At 31.1% G+C, this 17,390-nt stretch overlaps 2 protein-coding genes across 2 annotated transcripts; one reads left to right on the top strand and one right to left on the bottom strand.

Moving 5' to 3' along the window:
* Positions 1-2,296: 2,296 nt before the first annotated feature.
* LOC116773689 (glucose dehydrogenase [FAD, quinone]-like) lies at positions 2,297-8,450 on the bottom strand. The gene is made up of 4 exons (XM_032666189.2): positions 7,905-8,450; positions 5,480-5,637; positions 5,255-5,369; positions 2,297-5,181 (listed from the first exon to the last, which is right to left on the bottom strand). Exons 1-4 carry the CDS (start codon positions 8,322-8,324, stop codon positions 3,841-3,843), a joined length of 2,034 nt encoding a protein of 677 aa, XP_032522080.2. The 5' UTR covers positions 8,325-8,450; the 3' UTR covers positions 2,297-3,840.
* Positions 8,451-14,107: 5,657 nt separating this feature from the next.
* On the top strand, positions 14,108-17,076 carry LOC116773371 (glucose dehydrogenase [FAD, quinone]-like). Its single transcript, XM_032665809.2, has 4 exons — positions 14,108-14,617; positions 15,269-15,426; positions 15,502-15,616; positions 15,690-17,076. Exons 1-4 carry the CDS (start codon positions 14,108-14,110, stop codon positions 17,028-17,030), a joined length of 2,124 nt encoding a protein of 707 aa, XP_032521700.2. The 3' UTR covers positions 17,031-17,076.
* The last annotated feature ends 314 nt before the right edge of the window (positions 17,077-17,390 follow it).

The raw sequence follows: 17,390 nt of genomic DNA, 5'->3' as shown, positions 1-17,390 counted from the left end.
CCATCGCGCGAGGGCAATCACACAGGGAGGCAGTGCTACGAGCCACAGCTGTGGTTGCACAGATCGTGCAACGAATACGCGCCTTAGGATTGACAGTTGCCTTGAATAAGTCAGAGGCCATCATCTTTCACAGACCGAGGAACTCGCCGCCACCAGGGATACGCATCGTGGTCGGTGGCACGAGTATAGAGGTCAGGCCATCTATGACCTACCTAGGTCTCGTCCTTGACAGCAAATGGTCCTTCAAGGACCATTTCAAGAGGCTGTCCGAGAAGGCCACGAAAGCTGCGGGAGCGTTGGCGGGGCTCCTCCCTAATCTTCGGGGTCCGAGCCTCGGGTGCCGACGTCTCTATCTGGGAGTGGTACAATCTATGGTAATGTACGGTGCACCGATCTGGGCAGCGAATCTGCAGTCCGAAAACCGCACAATGCTCGGGAGGACGCAGAGAATCCTTGCTATCAGAGTCGTGCGCGGTTACCGTACCATTTCCAGGGATGCGGCATGCGCATTGGCGGGCAGCCTACCTTGGGACATAGAGGCCGAGTCATTGGCCGAAGTGTTCTGGCGCTGTCAATCCCAAAGAGAAGAGGAAGGACGCAACCCACCACCCAACATCATCCGGGGGTGGCGAAAGAGTGCGAGGGAGCGGGCGTTCGAAGCCTGGAAACGGAGACTCGGGGAGCAAAATACCAGCTCCAATCTGATGAAGGCCATACGTCCCGTCCTGAAGGACTGGGCCAATAGAAAAACTGGCGCTTTATCATTCCATCTCACACAGATGCTGACCGGGCATGGCTGCTTCGGTAAGTACCTGTGTGAGGTGGTACAACGGGAAGAGACAACGGCCTGTCACCACTGTACTGAAGTGTGTGACACGGCCGAACACACGATTTTGACATGCCCCGCATGGGACAATGAATACTCGGATATGACATCTCCCTTCCAACATTGCTTCACGCATTGTTGGACGGGGAAAGGAAGTGGCAAGCGGTGGAGACCTTCGCTCATAGAGTGATCTCCGCCAAGGAGGAGGCTGAGCGCAGAAGGGAGCTGGAGACGCTCAACCCCCGACGCAGACGCAGACGTAAGTCTTTCCCAGCTGATAGAAGCTACAAGTGTGCCTGAGGTGAATAAACATACAATTAATTACATGGATCTTCTGCTGACGGTCTACCGTCTAGCGTCTACGGTGGATCTATCCAGGCAGTAAACTTATTTATAATTTTGAGCGGTTCATTAAATCCTTGCTCTAAAAATTTGTCTTCTGAAATGGGGCGGACATTTATTTTAAATCACAATGTGTACCATATAACAACTTTTAATTATATTTTCTTTTATGTAGACTAGATAAATTAAAGATTTTAATTCACTGCAACAGTGCTGTCGTCTGACTGTTATAATAATAATAGTATTAATTTAAGGTATTTTTTTATTTGGTCTTAATAACAACTACAAGGATTTCTTCAAGACTTGTTTGCATTTTTTGACGTTCTAAAATATATTTATTAAAGTGATAGCACATATTTCCAACCAGATATTCTACAAGCAATTCTTAAACCGGTGTCGAACCATCAATTATATATTTGCCCATTCACTGTGAACATTATTTCTAAATTTATTTATTTAAAATTGAAAAATGATTTTTTCCTCAGATATAATTAAACATTTCTAAAAGTGATAAACATAATTTATTCATTGTCGTTTAATTTTTAGTTATACCTACTTTCGTATAATATATAAAAAACTTTATTTCACTTAATGAGATCTAAGACTTCGTGGGTATTCGTTTAAATGAAAGTCATATTTTTCGGATTACTGTCCGTATTTTATTGTTTCAAAAGACTACATATTCCCGACGTTTCGGTTACTTTTCAGCAACCGTGATTACAGGCCGACGAGATACATCTCGTCTGCTCGTCGTAGTCATTCGAAAAATATCATCATCATCATCAGCCTATACTGGTCCACTGCCGAACATAGGCCTCTCCAATTTCACGCCACTGAGATCTATTTTCGGCTACTCGCATCCAGCTCCTGCCAGCCATCTTGCGCAAATCATATTCGAAAAATATTCGTTTCATTTATTTCACTTCTTTGGTGCAAGTTCTATATATTAAATATATTTTTAGACTAATAATTATAAATAAATAATTAAATATAATTTAAGTGTATACTTGCTTTATTGTTTCAAAAAGCGAATAAATACAATTTTAAATATTGTAACGACATAATATATTTACCTTAAAGTACATTGATTAAAAAAATAATGATACAAGAATAACTTAAAAAGTGCATATATAATTGCTTTAATAAAAATCCCCAAAGAAAGACTAAGTAAAAATTAAATCGTACATTATTTTCGGATCTAACTAAAAAATTCACTGTCATTTTTATAACATTTTGTCATGGAATTGGTTACAGCAAAATAATCAGGTAAGCCAAAAACCAATACAAACGGCTATTAATATATTAAATGCAAAAAAAAATTAGGTGTTCGACGATTTGATACAATTCTGAAATTGTAGTTCTTATCACTGAGAAAAATAATCAAACATTAAAATTATGTTACTCATGAAAATCCTATTATTGTATTTTAAAACTTCTATTATCGTACAACGATAGTCGTAAAGCATTGACTTAACAACGTTTTGATTTGTTCAAATTTGACTTTATAACCACATCTGTTCCTTGTTGTTCCCAAGTTTATACATCTGTGTTTTTGCACGATAATTCATCTCAACCCACCACCTTAACACTTTTAAATCCCGACACCGAACAAATTAAACTAATTTATCATAATAATTACATGGTAAACAAATATTATTGCCACAATTATCATGGTAGGGCTGACAAAATATTAACTATTCCCAATGAATACTTTGTTTTGAAGTTAGCATGGTAAGAAAATTAATAAAGTTAAAAGTTTATTGACCTTGAGATGCTCTGAATGTATTAGGAGCTATCTTAATACAGCATCTGTATCGTTTTATGACTGTCTTTTGACATCTTTCAGATTCTCTTAACAGAAAATCCATTTTTTAAAAATAGCAGGGAGTAAATTCTTTTTATAATATAAATTTAAGTTTATCATATTTAATACAAAGCTTTGTGATCATGCCACTTAAATCAAAGTAAAGCATATTAATATGCCATTAAATGAACAGACAATTGACCTAAGGAAAAATAATCACAGTTATCTATGGATGTCTCTGCACGAGGAGTTAGGGGATATTACGAATACAGTAGCTGGTTTTGTTGATAGAGTAATTACTTAAACTTTGGCTTTTGAAAAAGCAGTCTTTATAGTTTTCGCGATAATCTTAGTCATAAACGTATCTGATACATGTACATAGATAGAATGGAAATGGCACGTATATGTACACATGTATTAGTAGATCTACAATGGATTAAATTCAGATAACTACGTATTTATAAGAATTTTTTCTAGTTATGGATTGTAATTCTAAGGTCACGTAAAATTGGCTTATTATTTTGGCTACAAAAGTAATCATATGCAATTTTTGATAAAATTCGTGGCTACTCTGAGATTTTAATGACATATTTCAGAAAGTATATGTCATACATTGGTGTTAGTTTTAAAAGATTTGTCTTGTCTTCTTCTTACTAGAATTAAATATTTGTATCCATTAATAACTTATTGGAAACGTGCAAGGTAAAAGTTTACTTGGATTACTTTATGCAAATTAGATTGCTACTGTACATAATTTTTTTTAAATATAGATATGGCAAACCAGGAGAATTATTTAAGTTGGTTAGAAATATTGTGAAAGAAATTTTTTTTTAATACCTGATAATTTAGTTCGATATTAAAATATAACTTAATTGTGATTGTTTCTCGTCGAATAGTCCTCTTTAATCATGTCAGCTGCACGCTCTGCTATAGTAACTGTCGGTATATTTGTATTTCCTCTAACTGTTAATGGCATTATAGAGGCGTCGACTACTCTTAATCTGCTTATTCCATAAACTCTTAATCTTGGGTCAACAACAGCCTGTTTATCCCACACCGGACCCATCTTACAAGTGCCAACAGGATGATAGATTACTGCAGTATACTGAATGAGTATACAAGCAAAATAATCATAAGAACCCCATTTATGATCCTCGCAGTTTTTGACGGGAATTCGAACAAAGCGAGCGCCGTTCTGCTGAAAAGCTTCAGTTTCTTCTAAACTAACAACGTAACGCAATCCTTCAACCATAACGTCCATATCTTCCTTGACAGTATAAAATCCCGAATATATCAAAGGTTGGCCATATACAGGATCAGTATTATTTAGTAAAATAACTCCCCGACTTTTGGGAGTTAATAAAAGAGGGTTAGCGGACAAACCATTGTAGAATGCTAATGGAAAAATATTGGCTTCTAAGTAAATTCTTGGATTTGCATAAAAATCCTCAACATTTCTAGCACTGAAATGATATTGTATATCAGGTGCATTTACTGTGGAATATTTAGTTTTAATAAATGCAACACTGCTTAAGACGCTCGTTGATGATAATGGACCACTTTTTTTTGGTTCTTGTTGGTAGTAATCGTTCACCGCTTCAAGTAGTTCCTGAGTACTTACCATAGTTGAAGTTTTATTTGACAAAGCTAAGGTAAGACCTTCTGTAGTTACATGTTCTTGTAAATTTCTTCCAACTGCTAAATTTACCACAACAGGTATATCTAGGCTCTCTAAGTGCTCCTTAGGACCTATCCCAGATAACATAAGGAGTTTCGGAGAATTAAGAGCACCACTACTTACTATTACTTCATTTCTTGCAAAAACATTGTAAGTTACACCATTTTTTACATATGTTACACCCAAAGTAATTTTTGTTACTGGGTCTATAATTAATTTAGTAGCAAAAGCATTCACCACAATATTAAGGTTTGGTCTTATATGGCGTATAGGTCTGATATAGGCTATATTTGTGGACATCCGTCTTCCATCTCTAGAAGTTGATAGGGCTAAATTTGTACCGATATTATTTTCTCCAGTTAAATCAATAATCGGTGAGCCAGTTTGATTAAAAGCTTCGACAAGCATAAAAGTATTCTCATCTAAGTAAGGAAATCTTTCTACGGTCATAGGTCCGCCCACTCCATGATGAATTGTGTCAATAGCTTCAATCGCACGATTATTCTCTGATTTTCTAAAGTATGGCAGTAACTAAAATAAAATAAACTATGAATTGTCAAATGCTCAAAGTTTTAAAACTTTCCTTAAGTTATTAAGAAAATACCTCATCATAACTCCAGCCAGGGTTTCCTAGCTCTGCCCACGTGTCGTAATCAAGTCTATGTCCTCTCATGTATACTATGTAGTTAATGGCACTAGAACCACCCATTGTTTTACCCCTGTAAGTAATGAATAATTTAATAAAGAGTAGAGAGTGCAACTCTATTGACTCACTTTCCAAGAAATTTAATTTATCCTCCTTAATGTTATTATTATTTATTAAATAGACCTTGGCCATACACATTGATGCCCACTAAATCCTCTACATGTCAACTTTTCTGGCTGTGTCCTGTATCCCCAGTCAATGGACGAGTCTCTATTCAGCGGTGGAAACGAGGGCACCATAGTAACATCTGGTTCTTCAGAACCTGCTTCTAGTAAAAGTACCTAAAATTAAAAAAAAAAACAATTATTTCATTTTAAATTAAATCCCAATAGTATTAGAATTAAAATTTAAATAGAAATTATAGATTGACCTTCCAAAGTCCCTGTTACTAATATTTATAATTTAAATAATAATTCGAAAATCTTTAAGTTAGAACTAATATGTTATAACGTTATCATGTCAGTACATGTTAAATACGTATTTATACACCGTTGGTAAATTTCTGTTCTTTCCAAGGTCTTAGTAAATTTTATTCAAAAAATCTTACGGGGATTAATATATAATATGTTTCTACTTTCCACGCCGTGCATTAGCTGTAATTTAGATTACACATGCATACAGAAACAAATACTTTTTCGGAGTATTCGTTATAATCGCGTTTTCACTACAGTAGCAATAATTACTCATACAATAAAACTCGTGTTGTATTTTTATTTGAGAGGCTGGATTGTTTTTATCAAAAGAGCATGTTTGTATTTTTTTAAATGTATCTTTATTGTTTTTTTTTATTTTGATCTAAATTATATGCTTATATTATGAATTATTTTTAAAGATTCATTTAAATTCAAGCGGACTACAGGGTTACAACTTCCATCGAAATATATGTTAATATTTTCTATTTTATATCTATAAGAAGAAAACGGGAAAATACTTATAGGTTTATTATATAAAAAGTATATTAAAGAAAATTGTATCTAAAACAATTGCCGAAAAGACGTTAAGGTAGGTTTTTAAAATACAATGATGCCATTATAGAACCGTATTTCAAAATTAAATTTTGATCTAATTATTATAACATTTTTATGTAAATTATTCCTAAGTTTGAATAGTACAATAGTTAAATACTCGCAAAATATTGCAATTATAATAGTTCAGTATACTATGCTAAAATAAAACTAATTCTATATTAAAATATAAAACTATATGTATTGATAAAAACTTAAAAAAAGTCTTTTATTCTTAAACTTAGCCAAGTTTATTTTGACTATATAATCGAATTGTTAAAGCCTTAAACATTCGATTTTCTATGGTATGAAAAATCTCCAATATTTGAAACCTATAATAAATAGTAAAATTCTTAACAGCAAAATCGCACCAATTTTATATGTATTTGTCAATCAACAGTAAACGCGTAATGACGCATACCTACATCCATATTTTATTTACTTCTGAATAAAGTGGACAACGATTTGGTGTAGAATAAACCTTTATTGTAATCATTCCCTTGACGTGCCTCAATTTTGTAACTGTGACCACTACTACTTAAAAGTTTTTAATAATAAAAATATGGCAATTTTTGGACATAATACATTTATCTGTATAAAGGAATAAGTAAAATAAAAACCTATCCATATAAGGAATAAGTAAAATAAAAACCTATCAGTGTATTCGGTTTTTAAAGTGAATACATGCACATAAATCCAACACACGTAAGATCTAATAGGGCTTATTAAATGGTAATACAGGGATTATTTAGCGTGTAAGCCTGCTATTACAGATGGTTACAAATAGTCCGATGGTTTATCAGCGAGACAGTTATTTAAATCTGTCCTCCATAATATCGTGAGCAAAGTACTGTGCAAAAACCATTAATATTTGTTGCACCAAAATTTTAAACATGAATAGGTTATATAAAATTTAACCTTATTCTAATTGAATCGTCCCAAAAAATTGGTATGAGGACTATAAATCTGTCTGTGTGAATGATATAGATGGATTTAATTATAAAGGGTTATTACGTGTGAAATAAAAATATTCAGAAAATTACCATACTTATATATAAAGTATGAATAATGCGCCTATTTAAACATTTCAAGGATTTTCTTCAAATCTTTGTATCATGATTGCAATTATATTTATTGTTAATATAAATAAACTAAACTTGTTTTTTTCTTACATATAGCTGATGTAATAAGGGGTAAATTTACTTTTTGCATTTTTATTTTGTAATTTACATATATTCATATTTATACTTATTATACGTCATAAAAAAGCTGTTTTGCAATTTTCCTTTTATTTTTACTACTGAAAGGTACTTCCGCGGTCGAGTCAGCCCATGTTTGAGCTGCAGTAACTTTACCATAGTTAGGCTCTACCACCTAAGATTTTTCACCTCTTATGATATTTTTTTAATAAGTAAGATATTGCCTATTCTTAGGCAAGGTAAAATTGCAAAACTGTTTTTATCTTTAAGGCTTTCTTTCTGAATACAACTATGGATTTTTACATTACAATGAAAAAGAATGAAAAAAAAAACTTTGTAACTCACCCTCCAATTCTTTATTTCGGTTAGCCGATTTGCTAAGACACATCCAGCCGATCCAGCTCCAACAATGATAAAGTCGTACTCATTAGATTTCTTCCTTCTATCTGATCTCGGACCAAATGTTTCTGTTGCTGCCCTTGTTCCAGAAAAGTACTGAAATAACTGGTCCGTAGAAGATGATGAGGATTTATGCCGTTCAGAGGAAAATGTAGATTGGTATTGTACAAATGGATTGTAACCATGAAAAGACGAATGAGATTCTGAAGGATTCTGTTCTGGATTACTTATACTGTATGTAGCATTGCCAAACAACTTGACAACTAAAGAGAGAAATAAAAACCCGGCAGAGGAACATTGGGTTAAATTCGCTTGTTGCTCCATGCATAATGGGGCTATATTATGTGGTGACCACGTGGTAGTCATTTTTGTTCACAATAATTTTTTTCTTAGGTTATTATATGTCCGAAAACGTCTTACATTCTTTTCAGATTGCCTCTGAAGGAATAAATTTCACTGGTATCAACTTAAGTGCCTGTGTGTTAAAACAGACCAGAGGTAAACCGTTCTGCACGAATTCAACAGTGACATTTTATTTATAGGAATCATTTAAATAATTTATTTAAATTAAATACATTTAATTATTTTTTCAATTTATGTCGGAGCGTCCTTATTTAAATGAGGCACTATGTTTTTTTTATAAAATAAACGTTGCTGTTAAATGAATAATAACAACATTATTGAAAAGGGCCCTGCTAAATAAATAACAATAAGAATGTGGTGTATTTTTAAACATTTAATTTATAAACTACAGGACCCTATGGTGGTTTACGGCAAATTTTATTAAAATTTAATACTTATTAAATAACTGTATATCGACCCTTAAAAAAGGGGAACAAAGCAAAAAATTCGAATTTGTTTTTTTTTTCTAACTACGGGGATGAGCTGTTTATTGTATGAGTAAATATTCCTCATAATAATCTAAATCTAATCATCAATCTAATCATAATAATCTAAATAGATTAACCGCATGATTCGTATAAAATTAAAGGAGTTTTCTGCATTTTCACATACCATTATTATATAGGAAACAAAATTAAAAATCTATTGAGTCGGATCGTCTTACGTGGCCAAAGTATGTGTTTTATTTGTACTTTTATGTCTACAAAAGTTATTCAACTTCAATTTCGATTTGGAATAGTGTTTCCAAAAGCAACGCCTTAGCGGACAAAGCTGCAGTAGGTATTGCATCGGGATTCAAACCGATTAAACGCAAGCCCCATTCACCAAAGCTTGGTTCCAGTTTCAGATTAAAAAAATAAATTAAAAAAAAAGTTTTCAGCAAAAACTTCATCTGGCTACATCATAGTAAAAAAAAAGTATATTTACAATACAAAGGTATAAGTAAGTTTCCGAACAAAAAACACTCTTATAAAATTGGATCGGAAAAATCTATCTGGATACTATTTAACCTAAAATTTTTGTATAGGGTTAAAAAAAACTGGTTTTCATTAAAATACATTAGAATTATTAAATTAAAAGATGCTGTTAATCGGTTATTGCAGACATAATAAAAACATACGAAATTGTGACAAGGCAACGAAACCGTGACCGTCATTGTAGCCACGATTGCTTGATAAAATTTTTTCGTCTTTTTTGGTTAAGACGACCAATGATACATAATTTTTAAACGCTTTCATTTACCTTCACCTAGCGCTACCTTGACTATTATATTTTTATAGAGCAGTTTTCGGTAATGTTGATCAAAATTAATATCATTATTAGAGCACCAACGTAAACCAACGTAAAATCACTTAAAATTTATGTTTAATAGCTTATATATATACTATTAATCAGAATGGTAGGGCTAAGTTTTTTCTGTCGTAAGGTTTCCAATAATTTATATACGATATCCATAAAAAAAAGTTATGGATATAATTATATATTTTTTTATGCATTTGTATAAAAAAAAACAAGCAATGAAACTTACGATATTTCAATTTCTCAAATAATTAATGTTCGTTTTGTTTTATAAGAAAACTTATGTATTATGTACATAATACATATATCTGAACTTTTCATATTCATGCTACTCCCATGTTTCATAAAATGAAAATGATTTAAATCAAATCTAGACTATAATTTCAAAACTTTGACTCCGTTTGCACGTGTCAAGTTCAGAAGGAACAATTTTTAATATAACCAACTCAATTTATTAAGCGATTGTTAATCAAATGTTTGTTTGACGTACAAAATCACAAATAGTTCTATCAACAAAATAAAAAGCAAAGCACATGCATAAAACGTATTTCCATAGTTTGGCTAATGTAGGATATATACATGTATAAAAATCTGTAACATATTTTATTAGTCTCAGTCAGAAAATTAGTTCAATGATGACCAGTTTTTATCCTTGTTTCATTGATACATACAGCATATCATTTATTAGAATATTTGTTATATATTGCAAACCCACATAACGTTATACCAAACTTGAACTTTCCCCTTTTTTCTTTTACTCAAAGTCTTTCATAATTATATCGCTTACGAAATACATTGAACGTAATATTAATTACCGATTACGTGATAAACGTACGAATATATAAAATATTGTGACTGTTTTTTTAATAGTTTATATATTTTTACCATTGATTCTGTGGTTATTCTTAAAGAAATAAATAATCAGCGGAGCGTCCATAACAAAAAAAAAAAAATTAATACGCAACATTTAGAAATGTCCATTAAAAGGCTGCATTGTGAAAACTATATTGTATTGTTTCATATCAAAGTCAAAAGAAGCAATTAAATAGAAACATTTTGTAATTTTTTTCTATACAAATACATTATTTTGTCACTGAAATATTAAAATAAAGTGATCAAATTCCATTTGAGTTTACATTTATTTTTTGAATTGAAAAAGATAAGCATTACATTTTTCAATTACCTAGGTTATTTATTAACGGAAATAAACTAGAATAACGTATAGCATTCGACATTATTTTGATTAAAAAAAAATGTTAAATTAGTTTTTTATTTATAAGCTTATTTCTAGAAGTTTGAAAATCGATTATATTTATATTAAAATATTGCTGGGTCAGTTAATGTTTGTACAATGTGGCATGGTCAAAAGTTGTCTGAAATTGAAATATAATTTTTATAATGCTATTATATAAAAAATAATAAAGACATTAAAAAAACATCTTTTAAATTATAAATTGCACTTGCAATTGCACTGAATCTTTTTTACAAAGTCTAGAAAAACGGCCTTATTTAAAAATAAACGTTTTCGTCAACACATGACATCTAACAAATTGCTTTTGGACCCATAATAATTAGTGAAGTTCCTCGAGCACCCTTCTTTCTTGATTGTGATAGAAATTAACTCCTTACTAAAACTATTAATCAAATCACCTTTTTAGGATTTAACCTTCTATCATGAGCTTCTGTTCTAAATTCATCTTTGGCTTTAACGAATGCCTAATGAACTTCGATATACATACATCCCAAATGTATCGGTTGCAATTGATGCTCTAATTTCGCAAACCCAAAAGCATGTAATACTGTTACTACTGTACTGTAATAAAGCCGGCTATACTGTTATGAAGTTTGGCTACTTTTCTAAAAATGTAAAAGTATAATAGTGAATTATTTAGAAGTGAATAATCGATAATAGCTGTAACATAATTTTCATACAAATTTCATGTAGATAATGAAATGATAATTAAAAAAAAAGGAAGACTTTCGGCCTTCCTTATATGTTCAATTGTATTAAAAATAATAAAATATATATCATCTTTATAAATTATTCTTGGTTTCTTTACAAAAATATATTTCGGGAGGCTTGCTAGCCGATAAAATGAATATCAGGTGGAGTACGTTTTTTAATTGGATTATTTTTAAAATCTATAATTGAGAATAGTTAGGTAGAATCACACACATAAAAAAGTTCCCATTAAGATCAGAAGTAAGTTACTTGCAGTAAATGCTCGGATACTATACATATATTCATTTATAAGGGCCACTATTCAATTTCGTATGAAAAGACCTAAGTCTAGGGACAAGGGTGTCTGGCTAGCAGTGCGTAGACACGAGTCTTAATGAGGTCTTTGAGCACGTTTAAGTTCGCAACAGTAGACACAGCAGAAGAAGTAAAAATTATAACCTTGTAACACAACTGTGATATATATTTCTTTTAGTAATAAAACTCAGTAAATGGCTACGTAACGTTGTAACATAAACCGGTTTATTCTAAACATAACACACTGTTCTATCATCGTAAAACGGTCCTAAAAATATGATAACGAGAATGTGTTTTTATAAAATGTTATTATGTTGTATAGGAAATAGGACGCTTTCCCTTCACCTGATTTCTATCGTAAATTTACTATCATTTTATATAAGCCAGTTCCATCAATTAGAGAGATTTTGGTTTCATCAGTTTGAACTACTCGATTTACGGAACAGAAAACTTTTATAAAACTGTAAAATGTGATAATAATAAAATTATTACATACATATAGAGCTTCCCCACATTAGGTAATTTTTATCAAAGATTTAATAAAAGGAAATTATATGTTACGGGAAACTGAACATATTGATATATGACGATAGCTAAATTCTTCTTTGTCAATTGTTTTTTTGATAGTTTCTTTACATTGTACTAAAAGTAACATTTCGGTTTCGGTTTCGGTTTAAAGACATTTATTTCTCATAAAGAACACAAAAGTTCACTTATAATAAGAAATTACAATAATTTTGCTTGAGGGATTAATTTCATTAACTTAATTGTATATATATATATCAGCTTGATAATTACTTTTAATTATGTTATTTTTAATAATGATCTTATATGGAGGTGTATTTATAAGATAGGAAATATGTGCTTATGAGCTTCCTTTACTTTTATTTAATAAAAATTCAAATATTCAATAACAGAAATCAGAAATCAGAAATCTAAACAAAAACAACGATTTTTAAACAGACAGCAACAGTCCTATCTGGTGATCAGGCGATCGAGCCGTAAATATTTATTTTTTATTCAATAATATTTACAAAGCCGTAACAAAAAAATAACATCCTTAGATATTCACAGAAAATCTTAAGAGAGTAAAAATAATGATGTTATTATTAAAAGTAACGAATAATGTCCTTGTAACGTATTCGTACAAAAATAATTATGTATTGGTCAAAACTTATTTATAATAATGTGACAAATTTGTTAGTAGAGGTACGCTCATTCAAAAAATATTCTTTCTGTTATGATACCGTATAAATTTTTATTATATTTAGGCTCTTTTTATGCTCATTTTATAGACACATTTTGCAACTGTACTGGAACGTTAAGTTTGTTGTACCTAACGTAAAACGTGAAACGTAAAGTTGTTTGTACCAAACAATACTCACACTAGGTCATTTGAAACATTACACTAACATTTGAAAAACATGTTATAAAAAATAAAGTTGTATTTCTTATAAAACAAGGAATTCTACAAAAATAAATTTGTATATTTAAAAGAATGTGTTTAATTTGAGTACTAACGGAACTTCTCAATCATCTGTGTGGCCAAAGTCCTTAAATATTAAAAAAATAATAATTAAATGTTATCTATGAAATAAACGACATAATTTCATGTCGATAAATAAATTGTTTCATTGAAAACATTGCAAGTATGACATTTGTTCCTCAAAAATTTTTGGTAGTTTTGGTCCAAGGATAGAGTAATAAACAAAAATATAAGACATATTTTTGACCTCTTCAAAAAACGGCGCTGACAACTCAAACTCATTTATAAAAATGTTAAAAAAAAATTATAAGTTTTTTGAATTACTAAATAATATTTGATGATTTCAAAAGTGTCTTCAAAATGGTTACAGAGAAATTAATATTTAAATCTGATGAGATCAACTAAGCCTCTTTACAAATTGATGTGTCTAGTATTATGGACTATTATACTATACTATATAGTACAAAATTTTTATTACTATTCATTTTCCTCGAAAGCGACTGCGGCAAAACATAATAACCTCGTTATGAGAAGTGAAGATTTCTTAACATTTCTTTTGCCTGTTCTTAACGATAAGCCAATCATTTGGTTTTAATCGTCGATAAAGAACAGGTCTTAATAACAAAGTGCAATTATATTTCATTTACGTCTAAAATACGTTATACAGTTTAAATTTTTTTAATTTAGGGTTTTGTTAACTTTAAGATGACTACAACTTGGTTGCCTTCTGATATAACACAAGTTTGCACAGAGCAGCAATCTCATTTGTCACAGTGTTCGTCAAATGGGTTCGTGTTCCTGTCGTTAATTATTCGTTTATTTGGTGGTGTGAACTATAGTGTAAATTACCCGAAACAAAATCCTTACTATAGCTTAAAATCTTCTCATATAATTACGGGCCATAACGAATATCCGTCTGAGGAGGACGAAAATGATTTTTTCGAATCTCTTGAAAGTGAAAAATTGCAACGAAGCTTTGATACATATTTTAACAATCCATTTTTTGATCAGCAACAATCATTTTACAATTTAAGTAATTCTCATAATCGCTTCGGTTTTTTTGGAGAGGAATCAAATATTAAATCTAAAGTGAAAAGAACTAAAAATAGAAAAAAATATAATACAAAAAGCAAGAAATATGACTTCATAATAGTTGGTGCTGGATCAGCTGGGTGTGTGATGGCAAACAGACTTTCCGAAGTTAAAAAATGGCGGGTGAGAAAATTTTATAACTGTGCAATATCTGCTCATCTTATAGAAAATAATAATTCTAGCCTTTTATTTCAAAGTACTAAGGCAAAGCAAATGTTTATTTAACTATTTTTTTACATTTTCGTTTTATTGTATTAAATATCTCTGTACACATTACATGTTCCTTCATAGTCCTCATACTTCAAAAAGCAATTCCTTGTACTAGCACAATTTTGTCTTACGACTCCTTACTTTATTTTATCACATTTAATTGTTTTTTCTAATAACACTCGATGCAGTCACCAATATATATGAACTTTATTTTAATTGACTTTTAACAACTGTGCTTTGTTATTTTTCTCTAATCTTTTACCACATTGTTAGCTTTCGAAAAATTGACTATAAAATTTCTATAGATGTCCATACATAACACCTCATTTTTACTGTTAAAATAGGTTAAAAATAGTAAGTTGGTAGTAAAGTGCAGAGTTTTAATTCTTTAGTGATACATTAATTGATTGCACGTATATGGAAAGCTTCTTCTCAGAGAGACTTTGATGAGGCTTCAATCTCTTGTAATTAGACAAAATATTGAAAATATTAGAGCTAAACATTTTCTAACTAAAGGTCACTCAACCCTTGTTATATTTTCTAACTATTTACTTTTATTTTCAGATACTATTATTAGAAGCTGGTCCTGAAGAACCAGATGTTTCAATGATTCCTGGAATTGTGAGAACGTTAGCAGGTTCGTCAATAGATTGGAATTACAGAACGCAGCCGGAACCATTAACCTGTAGATCCATAAGGGGAAAAACTTGTGCTTGGACTAGGTATATTTCTTTCTCTTAAATAAACCATACCACCAACAAGAAAAGCATAATTAAAAATATTTATTTCATCATCAGCGGAAAAACTATGGGTGGTTCAAGTTCAGTTAACTATTTAGTTTACATGAGAGGAAATAGGCGTGATTATGATCACTGGGCTGAATTAGGTAACCCTGGATGGAGCTATAAAGACGTGAGTATAACTTAGTGGAATCTTTGTTTTGAGTTCATACAAATTTTAATAAAATACATTTAAAATATTTTAGCTATTGCCTTATTTTAAGAAGTCTGAAAACAATAGAGAAATTGAAAGTCGAGATCCATATTATCATGGAACAGGAGGGCCAATTACTGTAGAAAAATTTTCGTATTCAGACAGCAGCACGGTTATGCTAGTGAGAGCATTCAATGAAACCGGTCTTCCAATTATTGATTTAAATAAAGAAAACAATATCGGTACTGATATAGCTGTATCTACTTCAAGAGATGGTCGAAGAGTTTCAACAAACGTAGCTTATATAAAACCAATACGCAAAGTGAGACCAAATATTGATATAATTGTTAATGCCTTTGTAAAACAGTTAATAATAAATCCTGCTACGAAAACGGTAAGAGGGGTCATTTACTTGAAAAATGGTATTACTTACAGGGTTTTTGCCAAAAAAGAAGTTATAGTAAGCAGCGGTGCTTTAAACTCTCCTAAATTGTTAATGTTGTCAGGTATAGGACCAAAAAAACATTTGGAAAGTTTACATATACCAGTTATATCTGATTTATCTGTGGGACATAATTTGCAGGACCATGTGACTACGCATGGTCTCAGTATTTCATTATCCAATAAAACTTCAACGATGATCAGTGCACAGGAATTATTCCAAAAAGTACGAAAGTACTATGACGAAGAACCCAAGAAGGGTGGTCCATTATCAACCACAAGCATTTTAAATAGTGTAGCATTTATAAAAACCAAATATGCAAATGAAGATGCCCCCGACATTCAATTTCACTTTGATGGTAGAAATGTTGAAGAGTTCTATTCAGATCCTCAAACATATATGGAAACGAATATTCTACCTGTTTCTTTCTACAACGGCCTTACAGCTAGACCGCTTCTACTAATTCCAAAAAGTAGAGGAATTATTTTATTAAATAAAACCAATCCTGTATATGGGCCACCGTTAATTTATTCTGGATTTTTTACAGTACAAGAGGATATAGACGTTATGATTGAGGGGTTACGATACGCAATCAGTTTAGAAAAAACTGACGCTTTCAAAGAAAATGGTGCCCATTTTGTTAGAAAGCCAGTAAAAAACTGTGAATCTTATCTTTGGGGATCCTACGAATATTTAAAATGTTTACTGATCGAGTATACTACTACAATTTACCATCCTGTAGGGACATGTAAAATGGGTCCTCCAACAGATAAAGAAGCAGTTGTTGATAGCAGATTGAGAGTGTACGGTGTTAAGAGATTACGAGTTGTTGACGCTTCTATTATGCCATTTATTGTAAGAGGAAATACCAATATACCAACCGTAACAATAGCAGAACGTGTTTCTGATATGATTAAGGAAGATTACAGTGAGACAGTGGAAATATTATAAAGTCAATCAATGGATTTTGAATACTGTTTTGGACAAACATACTTAATTACGGTGAATAAATAAGCTTTTATAAAGAAATCAAACATAAGGAAGTATGAACCTAAATGAAGCAAAGTATTTTATTTCGTTATTATAAATTTATTTACCTATGTGGGCTCACAGTACTTTCTTGTATATGAATAATTTATGGTCTAATTTAAACACTATAAAATAAAAAAGAAAATTGTCAAATATGGTTTGTTTTCTAAAGTAAATTTATGTACAACTGTACATAATATATTATAAGATGATTTACTTACATAAAATAGTATACATGTATTGAGACAAAAAAGTTTTAACATTCAATTTAGCATTTTATTT

The sequence above is a fragment of the Danaus plexippus genome (assembly GCF_018135715.1).
Source record: "Danaus plexippus chromosome 22 unlocalized genomic scaffold, MEX_DaPlex mxdp_27, whole genome shotgun sequence".
Taxonomy (NCBI): Eukaryota; Metazoa; Arthropoda; class Insecta; order Lepidoptera; family Nymphalidae; genus Danaus; species Danaus plexippus.
Note: the sequence above shows the minus strand (reverse complement) of the source record. Positions and strands in the feature narration are given on the sequence as shown.

Bases quoted from the DNA above. Each gene is read 5' to 3' on its own strand.
- LOC116773689 (XM_032666189.2), bottom strand. From the start codon at position 8,324: ATGACTACCACGTGGTCACCACATAATATAGCCCCATTATGCATGGAG. The intron at 5,638-7,904 runs GTGAGTTACAAA...TTTTAATTTTAG, and splicing joins CCGAAATAAAGAATTGGAGG to GTACTTTTACTAGAAGCAGG. The intron at 5,370-5,479 runs GTCTATTTAATA...CATTACTTACAG, and splicing joins CATCAATGTGTATGGCCAAG to GGGTAAAACAATGGGTGGTT.
- LOC116773371 (XM_032665809.2), top strand. From the start codon at position 14,108: ATGACTACAACTTGGTTGCCTTCTGATATAACACAAGTTTGCACAGAG. The intron at 14,618-15,268 runs GTGAGAAAATTT...TTTTATTTTCAG, and splicing joins CCGAAGTTAAAAAATGGCGG to ATACTATTATTAGAAGCTGG. The intron at 15,427-15,501 runs GTATATTTCTTT...TTTCATCATCAG, and splicing joins AAAACTTGTGCTTGGACTAG to CGGAAAAACTATGGGTGGTT.